Source organism: Podarcis melisellensis (genome assembly GCF_964234715.1).
Source record: "Podarcis melisellensis genome assembly, chromosome: 1".
NCBI classification, from domain to species: Eukaryota; Metazoa; Chordata; class Lepidosauria; order Squamata; family Lacertidae; genus Podarcis; species Podarcis melisellensis.
In genome coordinates, this window is record NC_138528.1 from 74,699,600 (window position 1) to 74,719,532 (window position 19,933).

General features: G+C 40.7%; 1 protein-coding gene across 1 annotated transcript in view; it reads right to left on the reverse strand.

Moving 5' to 3' along the window:
* Positions 1-352: 352 nt before the first annotated feature.
* Positions 353-19,933, reverse strand: part of LOC309355436 (mucin-5AC-like) — a 62,336-nt gene continuing 42,755 nt past the window's right edge. Inside the window, exons 32-49 of the mRNA XM_081886285.1 lie at positions 19,202-19,467; positions 18,173-18,341; positions 17,360-17,607; positions 16,640-16,823; positions 15,368-15,599; positions 14,431-14,609; positions 13,638-13,707; positions 11,908-12,008; positions 10,944-10,975; positions 9,555-9,732; positions 8,153-8,257; positions 7,054-7,097; positions 4,515-4,637; positions 4,214-4,309; positions 3,581-3,709; positions 3,232-3,283; positions 2,554-2,665; positions 353-1,029 (exon numbers count right to left, since the gene is read on the reverse strand). Coding sequence (XP_081742411.1) covers positions 855-1,029; positions 2,554-2,665; positions 3,232-3,283; positions 3,581-3,709; positions 4,214-4,309; positions 4,515-4,637; positions 7,054-7,097; positions 8,153-8,257; positions 9,555-9,732; positions 10,944-10,975; positions 11,908-12,008; positions 13,638-13,707; positions 14,431-14,609; positions 15,368-15,599; positions 16,640-16,823; positions 17,360-17,607; positions 18,173-18,341; positions 19,202-19,467 — 2,495 coding nt within the window. The 3' untranslated portion in view covers positions 353-854. The remainder of the gene's footprint in view (positions 1,030-2,553; positions 2,666-3,231; positions 3,284-3,580; positions 3,710-4,213; positions 4,310-4,514; positions 4,638-7,053; positions 7,098-8,152; positions 8,258-9,554; positions 9,733-10,943; positions 10,976-11,907; positions 12,009-13,637; positions 13,708-14,430; positions 14,610-15,367; positions 15,600-16,639; positions 16,824-17,359; positions 17,608-18,172; positions 18,342-19,201; positions 19,468-19,933) is intronic.

The following is a 19,933-nucleotide window of genomic DNA, read 5'->3' on the forward strand; positions in this document are numbered from 1 at the left end:
CAGCAAACTGAATCTGTTAAAGGCTGCAATCCAGTGTGAAGATTAACATGCTGGTAGAGAGGACAGCGTTTCCTTGCTCTACAGCATAAAAACAATGACATAAAAACAATTGTAAAACAACATTGTAATGTAATGATAATCTTCAAATGCTGCTTAAAATAAAGAAGATTTAGCTATTGCTTTGCACTTTGCAACTGGGTAGAAGAAACATCCATATAAAGCCCAAAAGCATCCTGAGAGACTACAACTGGGCCCCATCCTTTTTGGTGTCCCAAACAACAGAATCATAGCCCTGTGTGATGTGACTTAAGGGATGTCAATGCCCAGTGAATGAAATCGGCAGATGTCAAAGTTGAAACATGCTTAATTTTTTTATTAATCTTAAGAAACAAGAGTAAAAAGGAAAGCAGCTTTATCTTTGTCAAAATCACATGCCTGCTGACACTATACAAAACACTCCTTCTGTAGCAAAGGTTGCTCAGTAATTTAAAAGATAGTTGCCAAAAATAAACAGCATTGCACAGAAAATTTGAAGTAGAAGTTTAGTTTTCTACAGTACAATGTTATACATTTCTATCATTTTATTATATTTATAGGGATCCTTGGAGGCTTTTCTAAATGCACTTGTTTTTTGTAAATAGCTAGCCAAAATGACCAAAAATGATCATGCAGGAAATAGAACATTAATTTGGTTAGGCAGCTGACCAAGAAAAAGGCTACTATTGACCTTTTCAGGGACATAGTGAGAGACATGAAGTAGCATTTAGATGACGACTGGTTTTAGCTGCTTTGGAACATGTTGGGTTCTTTTTCCTGTGACGAATGCAAATTCACTACTTTTTCTCTTCCTTTAGCTAAATTTTGGATTGTGGAATGCACGCAGTCATGCACTGACACTCGTCCACGTAGATGTAGTCATAGTCAACGCTTCTGCCATCCTGGCATGTCAAGGTCACCTTTCTCCTATGGCTCTTGAGCTCCTGGCAGCAGGTACACTCACGTTGCATTGCATTTGCTTCACTGGAATACCTGTCCAAGTGAAATATATTAGATTAGAAGTTTTCCTGAAAATGTGACTCTGCCACATTTAGCAGTCTAGGCTGACTGCTAGATCTCACTATTCCCAGCTTAGATTTACCAAATCCCAATGATTGGATTTAAGAGCAGGAGGTTTTTGCCTATCAAAACAGGCTTAGGTAAAGTGCTGATTTTAAAGAAATGTATTTGCTTTCAAAGCTTCTATCTATAGTTTTTGTTTCATGAGCAATTTGGTCCTCAACATGCTAACAAATCAAGGGAGGAACCAAAGCAACATGAGGTGTGGCGAAGTGGGGATGCAAAAGGCTACGTCTACATAAAACACTTTCCTTTCACGTGATTCAAGTTTTACTTCCAAACCAGAATATGGGAAAGGAAACAGATCTGGGGAAATAAAAGTGTGTTATGGATTGGGATTGCACCTCCAATATTCCTGTAGGAACACACCAATGTTCCTATACATAGATTGAATAATCTGTGCACATATCAGATTCTCTAGTTCTGCCACATGGGTAGATGGAAAATCAGGGTACCAAGTACATGGAAACAAGATACTTAGTGAGTCTGGGTATTTGAAATTAATGCACCTGAATGCTGCAGTGTCTAAATTGCAATAGTGATCCAACCCACTTACAACTTGTCTGTTGTTTAATAAGAATGATTAAAAGACTGTTGTATATTCATTTTGCTTCTAATATTTTGAATAAAGCACACTAAAATTAGTACAGTTTGTCCCAAATGTAAAAATAATAATAATAAAGAATACAACAACATTTCTCCTGTATATAGTTGTGCAAAGTGTAGAATCAGGATGACAGTCTTCTATTCAATGATTGGCAGTTAATACACACACAGGAAATGATCACATGTACAACACTTCATGTTCCAGCTCTGGTAAAGATTACTTCTGAATCGGGACTAAACCAAATTCAGCATCCTGTTGTGCAATGGACTTTCACTTGTGCAAATCGGGCTTACCATTCCTCTGCTCCCCACTCCGGTCTCCTGTGCACTCCTAAAGTCTGTTCCAGAGGGCTTGGGGGCCCTAAGGAACAAATTTGAGGGGGCACAGGGAGGAGGAGAGGAAGGGGAAGTCCTGTTGTATCCACTGCTGTGACACTGGATTTCTCCCCTGGTTTTTTATATTAGGGACACAATGCAATTTTGAGAGCCCAAGCAGCAAGCTGAAGGGAAATGATGGCACTGATAGATGCTACATACACACCATACATTTAAAGCAAATTTTCATCCCAATAAACAATCCTGGGGTTGGTTTATATTCCCCTCCCAGAGCTACTGTTTCCAGCACCCTTAACAAACTAGGGTTCTGTGTACATTGTCATAATGACAGAATGTAATCAGGGTACTGGTGTATTCACATACAAGAGCTGAGAGTGCTCCTGCTTCAAAATGCATATGATGTTCACTGTGAGGACCTTTGTAATTTTCTGCTTGGTGTGATTTGAATATCCCAAAATGAAGTGGATAAATGGATAGGACTTTTTTGTCACTTACTTTGAAGAGCTTGGACAAGCCCCTTCACAGTAGGTCAGTTCCACAACTTCAGAAGATATGCATTCACTTTGACGTATAAGAGTTTGGTTCTTGTGAACCTTGCAGTCATTTGCTGAAAGAAAAAGAGGTGGGGGGGGGGGGAATCAATAAATATCATGTCATAATGTTCACTGATATGGATTTCTACCTCTGGCTACAGATGAGCTACAGAACAGAAGAGGCATATGGCATCAAAGAGTAGGCTTAATTTAGGTCTTTAGTAATAGATAGCATTTTGCTAAATGCTATTTATAGAAAGTTTCTTGTAGGCAGGTCTGTTTTTCAAAGTAACCATAGTTTGCTGCTTGCCTGCTGTACTGCTTCCCTCAGGCATCTGATTGGCTACTGTGAGAAAAGGCTGCGGGACTAGATAGGCCATAAGCTTGATCCAACAGACTCATCTTATGTTCTTATGAAGACTCAGTGCAAAACAAGACTTTCAGCAAAAATAAGTATGACAAACTACAGCTGCAGGTTTCAGAAGAGGCTTCTCTCCATCTCAAACAATATATGAAGGTTAGATAACAGGAGATTGTTCTTAATCTAAATAGAGTTAAGCTGGACCTAGGCACAGCATTGTTCAGTCATTTGTTGTAAAATGCCCTAGTAATCAACAAGGTAAGCAAAAACTTCACTTACTTTTAGGTTTACATGTTTCACAGCAGCCATCAGGAGTCAGTTCAAGTTCATGCTATAGAACAGGAAAAGAAGGTTGTTGTTGTTTTAAAAAACAAAACACTACTGCTGCATGCAAAAGTGGGAACTTTCTAGTACTGGATTTGCACTGTGCCCTTACAGACCCCCCAAGTGTCCCTATATCCATTGTCCAGGATAAGTCTGACAAACAAGTATTGTTTATTATTTTAAAACTGGTGACAGTGATTGCACATGATATCTTACTCAAAAACGTCTTGAGAACTTAATGTCTGAGCTTTAACATAATTAGAGCAGAAATGATTATAAATTAAGAATGGGGAAAAAAACTTACAGATTCACACTCCTCTGGATGAATGATGGGACATTTCCTTTTAGATTGGACCAGAATGAATGTATCATTCATTTGCTCACATTCGTAGTAGCTGCAGTTATTTCCTCCTGGTGGCCAAATATCACCAGGCTGTTGTCATGAATAAAACATAGCATTATTCGTTTTGTTTGCAAGTTTTAGCATACCAAATATACGCTAAAATTAGCTAGATTACCACTCCCCACAATCACATCTCATTGGTTCAGGACATGTCACAATTTATTCTAACCCTCATTTTCCATAGCAACTGTAGTTATAATCCTAAACACACTTGTTGGAAATTTGTCTTTTTTTTCTTAGACGCAGGTAAGTGGGCTTTGGCTTTGCATGTGAGAGATATTGCATGTGAGATATATTGCCACATTACCAAGACGACATTTGAACTTGCATCACCTGGCATCCAAATCCAATACATCATAAATATATTGTTCAGTGTTCCTTTGTGTATGCAGTGTAGACTTTGCTTCTCTAAATTCATGTGTCCCAATTTGAAAAGAAGGCCAAGAATGAGCAAAAAGTATGCTTGAGAACGCCTACAATCATCATTGTCAGTTGGGTAAAGAAAGTAGAAGAAGAGTGAGAATACATAATTACCTGTAGTATCTCAGTGGTTTCATTCATGTTGATTATGCATGCATTCTGGACACACTTTCCACAACACTCCCCAGCTTCTACCTGGTACTCGTAACCCTGTTTGGCAGACAGGAAAAGTTAACCATGAATGATACATGTGGAAGAGGCAGCCACCTGCAATGGTTAAGGCTGCAATCCTAACCCCACTTACCTTGGGAAAAGACCCACTGAATTCAATAGCACTTACTTGTGTACAGACATAAGTTAGGATTGTTCTGTTGGGAAAGAAGCAGTAATAGGGGAAATAAAGATTTGTGCTTACCTCTTGGCAATCCTTATCACATGTAACTGGTTGACATTTTACAAGATTTGTATTGGAGTCTGGGTCCTTTTCAGAGCTGCAGACACATGTTTCACATGGCTTGCTAGGAACAGGCATTTCAGCCTGGGAAAAGTCAAAGAATAGCAATTGTATTTATAAACAGAGTGTATAAAGCAACTTTGTGAACCAAATATCAAATTCTTTTTAAAGATTTCTAACATACAAAATGTTTTCAACTCTTGCTTTTATTTCACTTTATAAGAACTCCATTAATATTCTAAATAAGCAATCAGGGAACAGAAAAATGATGAATGATAGCAACATATCCAAGGCCACCAAGTGGATTCAGAAATGAGCAAATATTTGAAGCCACGTTTCTAAGAATCCAAGATACTTCGGTGGAAACATCCTTGATTTTTAAACTGAGTATTATTTCCTGTTTTATATTGCAGCTGTGTTTGCCATGGTTACACCAATATTATATTTGCATTTTCCTAAGTAAACATGTAAAGTGTAAGAAGAAATATATGTCTAATAGGGTTGCCAGCTTCTTAACCAATCTCAGCTGCTGTGTTTAAGAGCCATGTGAAAATTAACAGCTGAAACTTTTCACAGCATGGAAATGAACATTATACCTTCTTATCTCTCTAATTTCCACGCTGTGAAAAGTTTCAGCTGTTAATTTTCTAAAGTCAAGCTGCTGTTAATTTTTGAAAGTCAAGCTGCTGCACCAGAGCAGGTCAGGTGTTCTTCTAGATATCTGGCAATCCTAACCTAAACTTGCAGTGGCCATTCCTTGGCATGCATCCTTGAGTATTTTGTAATGTGGTTCTGACTTTCACACGTGAGATTTTTACTGTGGGAAATGTTGATATAGTCACAATGCAACCCAAGAAAAATATGATTGTGAAGCAGCACACTCATATCATGATATATTACGAGGTCAAAAATTATGAAACAATATCATGATATGGATTTCAAGCCAGTTTTGGATGATATATTTATATATTGCGCAGCCGTACACAGGATCCACATGACATTGTCATCAACATATCAACCCGTATTCCCCCCATCTTTAATTCAGATTTACTTTTTCCAGAGAAACTCTGCTAGGTTAAAAAAATGTTGCCAATGACCCATTTGCGATATCTCAACAACCCGTTTCTAATATTAAGCTCCTGTCTAAATGCATCCCAAAACTGCCCATTATTAGAAGGCAGAAAACAGTGGCTTGAGTTGCCTCAATGAATTGCTTTTCATCTGGCAGAAGTATCTGCCCATTGTCAAACATTTCCCATAGTTAATGAAGCAGGTGTCCATTTGAAATGGCCATTTAAAAACTTCCCTGTCTGGACACTTAAGTGTAGGTGGTTTAAATAATTTAGTATGATTTGCACTTTTACTCAAAAAATGCTTGCTTGGGAAGTCCCCCTACCCCACCCTCTGTAGTATTCTAATATGGCCTCAAGTTCAAATTCATAACTTTAAAGTTTACATTTTATTTTGCACCTTCCCCAACCTACTAGAGTGCTCAAAGCGGCTTACGAAGGAACATTTTAAACGGTCATAATCATAAAAAAGCCAATAAAACAGTACAGTAAGTTGATTTGTTTGGCCCCCTAGTGGCCAAAAGCTGAAAGGGTTTCTTGAGGGGGAAATTGGAACTGAGCCCGTTTTGAGGCCTGTGTTCTGGAGAGCAGTTCCAAGATGTCACAGGCCCAAAACGGCAAAACCCCCAAATAAAACCGGTTATTGTTCATCTCACTGGCATATATACATTATGCTGGTGATGAAGGCCTACTGGATATATCAGTCTCCCTGAGACTGCATACTTTGAAAACAGCAGTGTGACTGGAAAAATGGCTGCTTTTGGGATGATGCAGCCAACCCAACAGCACAGCAGTCAGTGAAGATTTGCACATGCAAATCATTGCATGGTTTAGGCAGGGAGGTGCAAGCCGTGGCCCTCTAGGTGTTGGGCTCCAACTTCCCCCAGCCCCAGTCAGCATGCCCAATGGCCAGTGAGGGTGACAGGCAAGGATTTTTTTTCAGCTGGAACTTGCCGGAACTCCATTCTAGCTCCTCTCAGGTGGGTGCCATTGCCATTTTCCTCCTCTGGAACACCCTCCTCAGGAAAGCTCACTGACTTCAATGTCTTTTTGGTACGAAGCCAAAATAACCTTCTTTTATCTCCTCAGAACCTTATGGTGTTTTATATTATGTGGTTTTAACATCCGTTCTTATTGTTGTCTGGTGGTTCTGCCATTTCACGTTTCTTTTTGGTTGTTTTTAGCTACTCTTGAGAGCCTTCACAGTTGAAAGGTATAATAAATATGTCTGAAAATCAGAATATATATATAAAGCATGCTCAAACAGCATTGCTTTGACTTGACAGGTACCCCTTGAAATTAATTTCAAAGTCCGGCTGCTGCTACTGCTGCTGCTACAGTCTCTGCCTACGACTGAAAAGGGAACAATAGAAAAGAAGGATTTTAATCTGTGTACATAATATATGTAGACATAAAACTCGCATTCTTACCCTGTAAACTGTTCCATTGACAAGACAGACATCTGGGATTGGTACTGAAAACAGAAACAGACAATTACTTTAAAATATGGTGGGGAAATTATGTTTATAAGGTCCATTCCTGGATCCTCATCCCCCTAAGCTTTCTTCATTTCACCTGCCTAAATTAAGTGGGTGGGGGATCAATTTGATGTTGCTATTGTTTCACAGCTGGGAGGCAGGTATCCTTGCTGATCTAGTGCAGATCAACCAGAGATCTACATCCACCTTTTGCTTACTCCAGCTTTAAATATGGTAACTTATCTGACAGGGATACTCTTTGAAAAAGATTGGGGGGCGGGGAGAGGAGAGTAAAGTGATACCTCATTGCTCACTTGACTGTTGGATATAATCCTTTCTGTGCAAAAGTGAAAGGAGATACATGAACACTTTGCGTTCTTAAAAGGCCTGCCCTTCTCTGTATTTATTTATTGCCACTCCTTATTATTTATATATCACCTTGCCTCCAAGGAGCTTAAGGCAATGTACGTAGTCCCTCCCTCCCACCACACACACACACACACACACACACACACACACACACTTTTACCATCACAACAATCCTGTGAAATGGATTCAGGTGAGAGATAAATCTGTAAAGCACATTTGAAACATGTTCTTTCCCTCAGGGAATGTTAGGCACTGTGGTTTATTAAAGGTTGCCAGGAATTTTAACTACGAGGGGTAAACTACAGTGGCCAGAGTTCTTTTGGAGGAAATAATGTGTTTCAAATGTGCTTTAAAGGTATTTTGTGTACACAGTGACTGGCCCAAAGTTACTCAATGAGCTTTGCGGCCTAGTGGAGTGTTGAAGATGAGTTTCTCCAGCTTTTAGTCTGACACTAGTCCAAGGTGGCTTTGAAGTGTAGTGCATACTGTTTGACATTGCACTCCAGAATGTGTCTTCAGTTTCCAAAATGTTTTCATGGCAACATTTTTGTTTGTTTGTTTTAAGGAGGGGAGTGTGGAATGCTTCCACTGTATGTAAATTATGTCTGGGTTCAGCCTAACTTGATGTTTTAATCTCTCTCATCTACTTTCTCTCTCTACATGTCAGAATGCTAGCACTTACTACAGGGAAAGCTGACACAGCAGTCTCCTTCAAGCAGGACTGGGGTTGCCTCGTATCCAAGTTCACAAGGTTTCTTTTCGTTGGAGCAGGTAGTAGTATTGCATTCTGTGGAATAATCAGAAAACATAACAGAGCTGAAGAAGCAAGTCTAGCACCCCAGCCTTAAATGTTTAGACCAGCAAATATTCCTGTGGTGCTAGGACAATAATCCTATTCAGTATCATGACTGGTGGGTGAGAGCGTACTGGGGTGGGGTAGGTATGCACGAGGAAGACCAGCATGGCCCCCTCCATCAGCCAGAGAAAAAACAGCTGAAGGAGGTTTGACACATACATACCCACTCACCGCCCAACACGTCACACGCTAGTATTGTAGAGCTGAAGGACAGCATACTCCAGGGCATTAAAAGCTGCTAGCAGTTTACTCCCCTTGCCTCCCAAGCTGGCCATCGTGGCAAGTGGGAGACCTAGCCAATCCCCACCCATCCACAATAAGCTTGTTTCACCCCTCCAGGCTAAAAAGAACAGTAAGATCCAAGGTCTGAGTATGCCTCTCCCCCCCCCCCCGCCCCCCGCTTCCTTTCCCTCTCATGCCAGGTCTGTTATATGTCAAGACCTAGGGCAGGGACTGTCTTATTACTGATCATTGTAAGTTTTGCTGCAAGCCTTTTTCTGGCTAACAGGTGGACTAAAAATGCATTAAATAAATAAATACATTTCAGAACTGACTTAGCTTGCCTTCAGATCATATTGTAAAGGAGGGAAAGGAGACTAGCAAATCTCCTGTTTCTGACAAGTCCTCCAGTCCTAAACAGATTTCTGTCAAAAATTCCTACTAAGGTTGAAGGACATACTGCCAAGTTAATGTATGTAGGATTGCAGGTTAATTGTAGTAAAGCTCTTTTGACTATATGGTGAGCAAAGCAAAGCATCCAAACCGAGAGATTTAACTCTTTATCTGCCTGTCAGTCCCCATATGACAAGAGAAAATGGTTGTTTTTTTTGTATTTTTTACAGATTGCTCTGTGTGGTTATTTACTATAGAGATAATTAAGTTGGGATAGAATTGTGCAACTGATATTACCTGCCAACATGTAATGCTGTCTGGCAGTGGCGTAGCGTGGGGGGTGCAGGGGGGGCCGGCCGCACCGGGCGCAACATCTGGGGGTTAGGGGGCACAAATCCATGGGTTAGGGGGCGCAAATCCATGGGTTAGGGGCGCAAATTACTTGCCTTGCCCCGGGTGCTGACAACCCACGCTACGCCACTGCTGTCTGGATGTCTGTGTTTCCCCCTCAACCAAAGCAACAGTAACCATAATAGCACAAATTGTTTCATCAACAGAGAGCAGAATTGGATTGATTGGCATTGGCTATCAATAAATAATACATGCAAATACGTACTGCATTGAAGTTCTGGACAGCACGGGTCTTTTGGTGTCAGCACAGGGACAGGCACAAACCCTTCTTTCTCACATTTGGGTGGTTCCGATGACACACAGGTCTGTGGCTTGCACTGGACGCTCTCAGTCAATGGGTCACAAATACACTCTTGACAGTTGCTCTTCCATGAGGAGCCAGGCTATATGAAAAAGAAAGCAAATCAGTTAACACTGTATGGCAGCAATGAAACCTATCATCATCTGCTTACTTGTCAGTTATTAGACCTTAAGCTTTCTTTAGAAGGGGCACCTAGTGGATCTTAAGTTTCCTGTAATATCAAACTTACGGTAACTGTGCAATAAGCTTTGGACCAGAGCCATACAATACAACTTGAAGGTGCTTCTTAAGGATTGTTTCCACCACCCCACAAATGGCTATAAAAAGACTTCCTTAAATTATAAGATACAGAAAGTTATGCTGAACCAGGGAGAGGCACATATATAGCATTGGTTCTATATGTGTCTTAGGCATGGCCTTCTGAGTCCTCTTAAAGTCTTGTTGGTCTTCTTCTGAAACCCAAGCAAAGTACTTACGATGGAGACCACAACCTCTACCAGCTGCTATTTTAATTTCCATCACTTCCATCAAAGTCTTTCTTTGAGATTACAAAGTGTTGCATTAGATGTTAGTCCTACTCAGAATAGACCCATTGAAATTGATGGACATGACTAAGTTTGGCCCATTAATATTAGTGTGTCTAATCTGATGTTTCAAAGGCTTCAGGGGACAACTGGTGTACCTCTCAATCCAAAGGGGGCTGGAAAGTGTGCTGTACAATCCATCTGACAGCTATAGAGCCCAGCAGAGGCTGGTATTTCAGACTATGTCTGCTTCTCCTTCAGAAGCACTTCTATGTTTCTGACCAGCTCACTATTTCTGCATGTTGATAATAATTATCTGGATCTACTGGTACATGCCAGTTATGCACACCAAAACTACACATCTTTTTGCTACAAAGAAAAGTTTCAATGACTTCTATTGCTTTCTTTTGGTTATTCTCCAACACACACACACACACACACACACACACGGTGTATAACAATAGCAAGAAACTAAATAAAATATAATATTGTGAATTCTCTCCCTCCCCACATGACTTTACCCGCCCTCCTAAAATCTGAAATGATCTCCGACTCCTACTACAATATAAAATGATGCCCTTGTCTGGTAAAGCAGAACTTTAGCACTAATTATAACAGTTTGCCGCCTTGTGAATGTATGTGCAGGGGTGCAGGGTGTTGCAGTCATAGTGGGTCCAATTATTAGTCCCTTGTCAGTTCTGGATGATTCTCTATGTTGCCTGTGTATAGGCAACGGTCTAGGCATAATCTTTCCAAGTGAAATACTCACTGGTTTGGGCAATCCGTCTGGTCCCACGCAGCCTGGAAATAAATAAAGGCATAAGAATTCATACAGATCCCTTGTATTCCATAAACATGTAAACTGCCTTAACTTTAACACAAGTTTCCTGTAGCCATTATTATGCAGCTTTTTCCAGCTAAGTAACCAGTTTATACAGAGAATTTCACCATATACTGAATTTTTACAGGATTCCTCCTGGGTTGTTCTTTAAAAACATACCTCCATGCAGTATAATAAAAATACAGGCATAACAATACTGTATTAACCACATAGTAGTAAAACTTAATTTCATCACATGGAACAGAGCATTTATGTGTAACCACAGAAGGAAATGGATGCTGAGGATGCCATAGCATCCTGCTATTCTTCACCACTTGTGGCATGCCCCTTGCAGGTCAGCTGCTCATTTTGAGTTTACAGACATAATTTGAAATTACAGAAAGACATGCAAATGTTAGAAAAAGCTAAAGTTACCCTTGTGTTATTTAGGCCCTAATTATACACATGCACACACCTCTGAGCAGATAAGTAGAGGATTGCCCTTCCACATACCACCTCTAATGATCTTCATAAGCTGTTTATTAGGGGCAACAGACCAGAAATAAACCACCAGGACAAGCGTAGCATAGTAACAACAGCTTAGAAAATAAAAACTAGCAAATATACAAAATAGCAAATAGCTTCAGGTAAGCCCCTGGAAATAATCCTTCCAGCTTTAGGTGGTTAACTGACTTCTTATTGTCACAGCCACCAACAGAAATTTGACTGCTGTCTTTAAAACTTGTGGGATTTTATCTCCCAGCAAATGTTTAACATAGAATTGAGTTGACCTTCCTGGTAATTTGGCCAGTAAAGGGCCAATCATTTGCTGATGAACTCCAATACCTTTAATTATGCATCTGCTTTTGGTTTAAATTGACATAATTAGCCGATCAGGAATAGAGAAACTTACCACATGTTTTGACACAGATATCTGTGTATGTATTGAAGAGGATTTTGTCCTCTGGGCAGAAGCATCCTTCAGCAACATGCTCACTTGTATCTTTGGTTGGTCTGCAAGGAAAAGAAGAGCAGATAATATTATTTCCAGTTCTGTAATCAAACAGTTTAATAGCTTCAATGCTCACCTTCGTAAAAACACTATTTTTCTAAGGGATTACAGTATTTAAATGCAAAAGAAAATTGGCGCTTTCCTAAGAAGTAAATAAATACTGGAGCCATTCACTATAGATGGCATAATAAGAGACAACAGGTTAATTGCAACAGTTTATGTTAAGAGTAAGAATTGTGTGTTGGGAATCCGGTCAGCACAATAATTTGCATGTCTACTCAGAAATAAGTTTTTTAGGTCAATGGCACTTACTCTCAAGTAAGTGTACATATGGTTGGAGATTAACAGCGCACACTGAACCACTCAGGTCAAAAGTGCTGTAGGCTGAATCTGGCCTATGGGCTGTCACTTCTCCACCCCCAATTTAAACCAGTGAAAGCTAGTCTGCCAGGCCACTGTGCTCAAGCTGCAAACACTACACTAGAAGGAAGAAATCTTTGAAAGGATCTTTCTTAATCTATTTACAGTGGTACTTCGGATTACATACGCTTCAGGTTACAGACTCCGCTAACCCAGAAATAGTAACTCGGGTTAAGGATAAGAACAGAAATCGTGCTTCGGCGGCGCGGCAGCAGCAGGAGGCCCCATTAGCTAAAGTGGTGCTTCAGGTTAAGAACGGTTTCAGGTTAAGAACGGACCTCCGGAACGAATTAAGTACTTAATCCGAGGTACCACTGTACAATGCTATCCAATTGCACTATGCATGGGATCAGGGTTGAAACAGAATCCCTTTTTTGAGCTAAGAACAAGGTAATGCGGAATAGTTATCCTGGCTTTAAACTCTTTTCACCTGCTCTGATTTACTTAATTTGGGACGGACCCCACCTTTTAACACCCTTGACTTAAGATAACCAAGCTGAATAGAGAGAGTTAAAGCTAGAATAACTATTCAACATTACCATGATTTATGGTATCAGGTAAGCATGCCAATCCATTTATGTGGCCTATACAGTATTTGTACTCTTGCCTCATAAATTTGTGCAGAGTACAAGCGAGTATGTGATTCCAGGGTAGACTCGTTTAGCACCAAACATTAGAATTACCATGCCCTGGATTAGCCATAGGGATAGGGCCTGGAGAACCTGAAAAGGTTTATGGTGCCCTGGAGGACTGACTGGATCTTGAAAACATCCTTGTAAAATGAGTAGAGTTGAAAGACCAAGGCAGGGACTTCTGTGGTGGGAACTGCTCAGGCTCTGGCAGGTTTAAAGTATCTACCAGCAAAGAATGCAGTTTAACCAGGGTTAAAAACCTGAAGCTGGCAATCATAATTATTTGGGGAGGAATTGACATGGAATTAATGACCATATAAATAGATAAGAATGCATTTTTTAAAACAAATCCTATTAATTAATGCAACATTCCCCTAATAATTAACACATCAACTATCCGCTGCTGCCATACTTGGGACGATACTAATTAAAGATCTTCATATAAAGATCTTGATATGACCTTTATACATTCACCATTTTCTAGCAAGTCATATATATATTTCATATTTGTCTCTTATTCAAAGATACAAAAGTGCAGCCATTAGCATTCAGAGAGCTAATTATTTAGTTAATACATACCCATCATCACAGGTGACAGGGTGAATGGGGCCACATGCATTGTACACCTTGTCTTTGGGGCAGTGGTATGCTGTATATAAGAGAATAAAATGTGTCATTAAAAAGCAGAATGACTCCAACATGAGGCAGAACTATGTATTACATGTTGTCACATTATGTTTTTCCCATTAGCTTTTTAAAAAATCACATAAAGCATCTATGGTTGGCATCAGATTGAATGAAGGAGTGGCGTTTGCCAAGGCAAGGCACACCCATACCCAGAGGACTGTTGTAAGCCCCAGTGCATGCTCAATCCTGACCGACAAATGGAAATATCCATAGCTGAGAACATGGATTCAATACAGACATCCACAGATGGATTCTAATCCAGTGGAGAAAACCTGTTGGTGGAAAGAGAGGGAGGCAACATTTGCCAGTTCCCCCATCCTCTTGCAGTGCCACCTCCCATGTTGATCTGGAGGATCCTCCAACCCTCTGGAACAGTTTCAGAGGTTGCAATGGGCTTCAGGGAGATGGAGCAATTAGCAAAAGTCAACTTCCCTTCCCTTCTGGATTCAACCCACTATGAAGTGCAGAAGCTGAAATCTTAATTCTTGTGGAAAAAAGACAAAGACTGAGGGAAACAAACATGCAACTGAAGTTAGAACATGCTATTGTTCAGTTTGCATTGATTACTATTCATCTGCTGACACCGTTTTGAATGGTTGATTGATTGGTTCACTCAGCTATTATTGCTCTACGATAAATTGCTGCTCACTTTAGGATAAGCGAAAATACGTTGTCTTCCACTTACGGCATTTTCCTAGCGTCATGTTCCTCCAGTCAGTACAAACCCCTTTAGCTATGCAGAGGGAAGCATATATCTCCAAACTGTAGCAAGGCACAGAATCATTGGAAGACTGACAGGCTTCAAGGAGGCAGTCTTCATAGTATATTCTGGGAGGCAGAACCTTATGGCATTCTTCAAAGACACTTCAAATACAAAAGAATACATGTTGAACTATGGCTCATAAATATTGCAATGTCCCCTTGCCACCCCATTTTCAGTATGAAACTGCGACTGAAAGGATAATATTCTTAGCAAATATGTACAGTACATTTCACAATGATATCAATTCTAGAAAGATCAGCTTTGTATTACTATGGAAGTAAAAATCCTACAGTGTTGCAATGTTACAGCTGTTTATGGTATATAAGGTAGCCAAGATGCCTTGAAGATACTAAAACAATGCCATGCTTATTGTTGGATGGATCTTATGTTCTTTGTATACTGTGTTAGTTTTATGATGTTAGCCACCCTGAGCCTGGCTCCGGCTGGGGAGGGCGGGGTACAAATAAAATATATTATTATTATTATTATTATTATTATTATTATTATTATTATTATTATTATTTGTGAAATATAAGAACAATAAAGGGAAAGGGTGTTATCTATCCCTAGAAAACATTCCTGATGTCCTAGCAGTAGATAAAAACATAAGAATATAAGGTGAAAAGCTCTGCTGGAGCAGACCAAAGCTTTATCTTTCTAGTCCTGTGGTCAACCAGTGGCTTATGTCCTGTCCACAAGCTGGACAGATGAGGTCATGTGCACAATGTCTTGGTGATGATTTTATGTTCCTATGTGTTCATCAGAAGTGGGTTTTTTAAAAAAATTAAGTTGTCAAAGCGATAGCTTGCTCTGCAGGATCTAACAGCTGAAGCATTTGTAAAGGCTGTGTTGAACTTACTCGCTCACAATCAGCTCACACAGAGGAGATGGAGTGGTGCAGGGTGTTGGTGCTGGTGTTGTCGTTCTTGGCTCATGTGGTGTTGTTGTCGGAGGTGATGTTGTTGGCACTCCATAGCAATGGGGCTTGTTTTTATCGTAGGTCTTCCAGTAGCTGGCCATTTCTGAGCAAGAGGAAGCTTCATGGCCGTTGGGGAGGCGGCAGTCATCTGTCTTGTCATTTGAACATACCCCTAGGAGCGAGAAAGGGTCGCATCGTAAGTGTGATGAATATGCAGTATACATTAGTGTCCCTTGAAATAACGAAGCGGACTTCCTAATTGAAAAAGCCATTGTTGCTATCATAAAGTGTACCTTATATGCATATTCTGTTTCCTACTCTTCATGATGGATATATTAGTCAAACCCAGGCTTCCTCAACCTCAGCTCTCCAGATGTTTTGAGACTACAATTCCCATCATCCCTGACCACTGGTCCTGCTAGCTAGGGATCATGGGAGTTGTAGGCCAAAAACATCTGGAGGGCCAAGGTTGAGGAAGCCTGGTCAAACCATAGGTCCACCAAGCCCAATTAGGTCTACTCTGATGGGCAGCAGTTCTTTCTTCATCCCAAGAACTTTCAGATGTAGATACCAGGAACTGGACCTGGGATGGTCTAACACCACACATATGTGTTCGGCCATGGAGCTGTGGCCCCTCCCCCCAATGGTTAATTTTTCTTTATTGCTTTTCTAATGCCACTACCGATCTTCAGGAGGGGGTGGAGTTGCGGGCTCACGACCCGCCCACACTCTCGCGGGGCTGAGGTCAGCCCCGCGGGAATTGCAGGGAGTTCCCAGTTACCCCGCCCACGCTCCCACGAGGCTGAGGTCAGCCTCGCGGGAATAAGGGATTCCCCAGTCACACCCCCGCGCGCCAGCCAATCGGCTGGCGGCCGGGGCGGGCCCTCCAGAGGCCACATAAGGTCGGGGCAGACCCCGGCTCGCCCCTTTTCCCCCTGTTGGTGTTTAACCCTTCCCGGTTAGACCGGATAGTCGGTTAGGGGCCAATGCCTAAAGCCAATACCTCTCTTTCCTGTAATCAATAAAGTTGTGGCCATTTTCGCCCATTAACTTAAATTCTTGTGTCCTGTGTCTTTATTCATTACACCTGTGGGGGGGAGGAAATAGCCACGCAATGCTCCACATCTTCCTATGCAAAGAAATTTGTTTTGAAGGAATAACATTGTGAAAAAGGATTTGAATGGTTGGGGATGTTTTGATCCCTTTACTTACCACATTGCCCCTCTGTGTTATGCTGAAATAGGTCAAAGGGGAGTTTTACTGAGAAAGTGAGCCCGTTGAAAGATATAAAAGCTTGGAGTGCAGGGATTTCGACACTCATGACAGTTCCAGTACTGGTGACAGAAATACCATATTTGGTGAAATCTCCATTGACCGGCTCATGGTTGAAAAAAATCTGAAACAGCAGCACAAAAGAGGCAAAAGAATATAAATCTGGAGGATTCAGAGTCTTCCAGAACACTTGAGGGCAATCAGTCCTGGCCATGCTGATATTTCCTAGCTGCATGTTTTTATACTACTTTTAATACTGCAATGATTATTTTACTGTGTTATTGTATTTAATTAAAAACAGTAAGCCATAGTTTTTAACTGAAAACACACACACATGTATATATATGTGTGTGTGTGCGCGCGTATGTCATTGATTCTATAACCATTAACTGGAAGTAAAGTGCATTAAACTCAGTGGGGGCTTTCTTCTGAGTAGTCATTATAGAGATGCACAGTTTGAGGAATAGCATCTCAATCCTAAACATAATCTACATCATGGGATTAAGTAGCATTCCTCAAACAGGCACTTTGCCGTGATTGTTATGTAAATTTTACAACCCATTAGCTGGTTTATAAATGTCATTTTGACATTTTTGTTTTGGTAAAAAATAATTATTGTAGGAAGCTGACACAGTCTGAGAAATCTGTGGCACACAGTACCTTGTTAATTCTCACTCCTTCATGCACTTCGCTGTTTAGCACAACTTCCATTGAGTTGTAATTTACAATGATGGCTCTGGAACAGGGCTGATTGTTAGTGACATCACAGAAATAATTGTCAAGCAAAACACTGAGGTTTCCATGTATATTCACAATCTCTTTCACCAAGATGTAAGTGCAGTTGTCATAGAAAGTGTAATAAGTGCCATCAAATGTCAGATAGTTAGCATCCCAACCAGTGCAAATACCTGTAACAGAAATCAAAAGATCAAATAAGGTTCACCTGGAGTGTAGTCTTGAGCAAACCAGAGTAACCAAAGTAAATATACACTGTGAAATCATTGGTTAGTATGTTGTTGCTTGTATTAACTTTGATGGGCTAGGTCCTAGTTTGGTACACCAATTAGAAAGTGGGAATAATAAGAGAATTCTAGGAGAGCAATGTTGATGGTGCAGATTTTGTGGTGAAACAACTGCCATAGCCAGAGTCCTGATGACTAGTGACAGCCAGGGCAGGAATTGGTTGAACCACAGCATTTTCTCCCTTACTCCTTTCCATTGAAATATGAAAAGCCACCCATTGACTTTTTTAGGAGTATGCTAGAGAAACAAGAGGTTTAGGCTTCTGCAAATCCATAGCCTTCCCTGAAAGACCCTCAAAAGTCTCACCTCCCTCAATAAATGGAATTGCAACTGCATGACATTACACCCCCTGAGCTTTGTATGATACAGTCCTGTAAGTTAAATATCTTAATCTCTCATTCCATATCATAAAGATATATGTACTTTTTCTGAATGCTCAGTTATACTTACATTCACATTCATAGCGTTCGACACAGCCATCCTTATCTACTATTTTTATCGGTGGGAGTCCACTCACACATACTGTCTTCTCTACAGGTGGTTGCGGCTTCAGAACTATTTTGTTGTTTCCTTCACAAGTTGCCACAGTGCAGTTGTTAAACATCCAAGTTTCATTGGTCTAGAGGGAAACCAGAGGAAAAAATATTCTACAAGTGTCATACTCTTAGAAAGAGACCATCTCCACTACCAAGGGTTCTTGTCCTACTGGAAGAGGAAAACCCATCTGGAGGCAAAATGGGGTGTTAGGGGGAGAGGTTATTTCTCAATGGTAGAGCACATGGTGTGCATGCAAAAGGTCCCATGTTTAATCCTTAGCAACTCCAGATAGCCCCAGGGAAGACTCCTATATGAAACCCTGAGGAGTCATTAGCAGTCAACAAGGACAGGAGTGAGATAGATAGACCCATAGTCTGCCTTGGTATAAGCCAGCTTGCTATGTTTTAGAAAAGTGAGGCAAACAAGAACATTTGGAATGGACTTGAGATTTCTCCATATATGACTCTCTGGCAGGGGTAGGCAACCTGTAGCCTAACCAAAGTTGTTGGATTCCAGTTCCCACCAGTTCCAACCACCAGTGGTCAGGGATAATGAGACTTTGAATCCAGTAACATCAAGATCCCCATCCATTTTCAGTGAGATCAATAGCACAAATAAGATCTATAACAAGAGAGTTGATTGTGACCAAGTGCATGTTCACATGACAGCTCCTCATACCTCCCAAAATAGTGGTGCTCATACAGCATGAATTGTGGGCAAAAGTCCCTGGGGTAGTCAGGATTTTCTTTTCAACATAGACACCTCGTTCACCAAGAGAGGATTCATTTGATGGTTTTTAAGAGGGGTGAAAATGGAGTGAGAGAGGCATTTGGTAGCCAACAGCTTTCCCCAACATGGAGCCCTTTTGATGTTTAGGGCTACAGCCTCTCATCAGCTAGCAAAAGCTATCCCCAATGTATGAATGAAAACAATGCTAATTACCTTTCTTGGTGGATCAATATCAGGGCAACCTGTTACAGGAGTTGTGGGGGTTGATACAGCTGCAGTAGTGTATACTCTGGTTGATGGAACAGCAGTAGTGGGTGACGGAGAAGGTGGCGTTTCTGCAGTTGTAACTGATGGTGTTGATGGGTGGGAAGGAGTTGTTGAAGGACATGGTCCCTGGAACACCTCAATTTCACAGCTTCTGTTGCAAACTGCATAAAAACTGCATCCGGAACTATCAGTTCTATTGTATATTACTTCCCCTATTTTAAAAAAGGAGGGAATTTATCATAAAGCACCATGTACGAAAATTATAAAACAAAACATATCATAACGTTCTAAAATGCAAATAAAGTTCAGATGAATTTGTCTACTGACATGCAGTGCAACTCTCAGCAGCAAGTCTGAGAAAGCATGCATTGGATTGTGTAATTTGTAGTGGGCAAGCTCCAACCCCACACCACCATGGGAGATCAGTAAGAGGTTCAGCCGAGGCCTTTTCCCCAGTTGGTCCTTAGCCAGTAAATCATATACAAGTATAACTTGTGACTCACAATCCTAGGGAGTGAAAGGACATGTTGGCCCCCTGTTAAAAGTAATGGCTGGCAGATGGTAGTAGATGTACATGAATATGAGTCAGTTGTAAATTCAATAAAGCATTGAAAATATCAGCCCCAAACTTGCAAAAAACAAACAAAAAACCCAGATAAATCAGGATTAATAAAATGA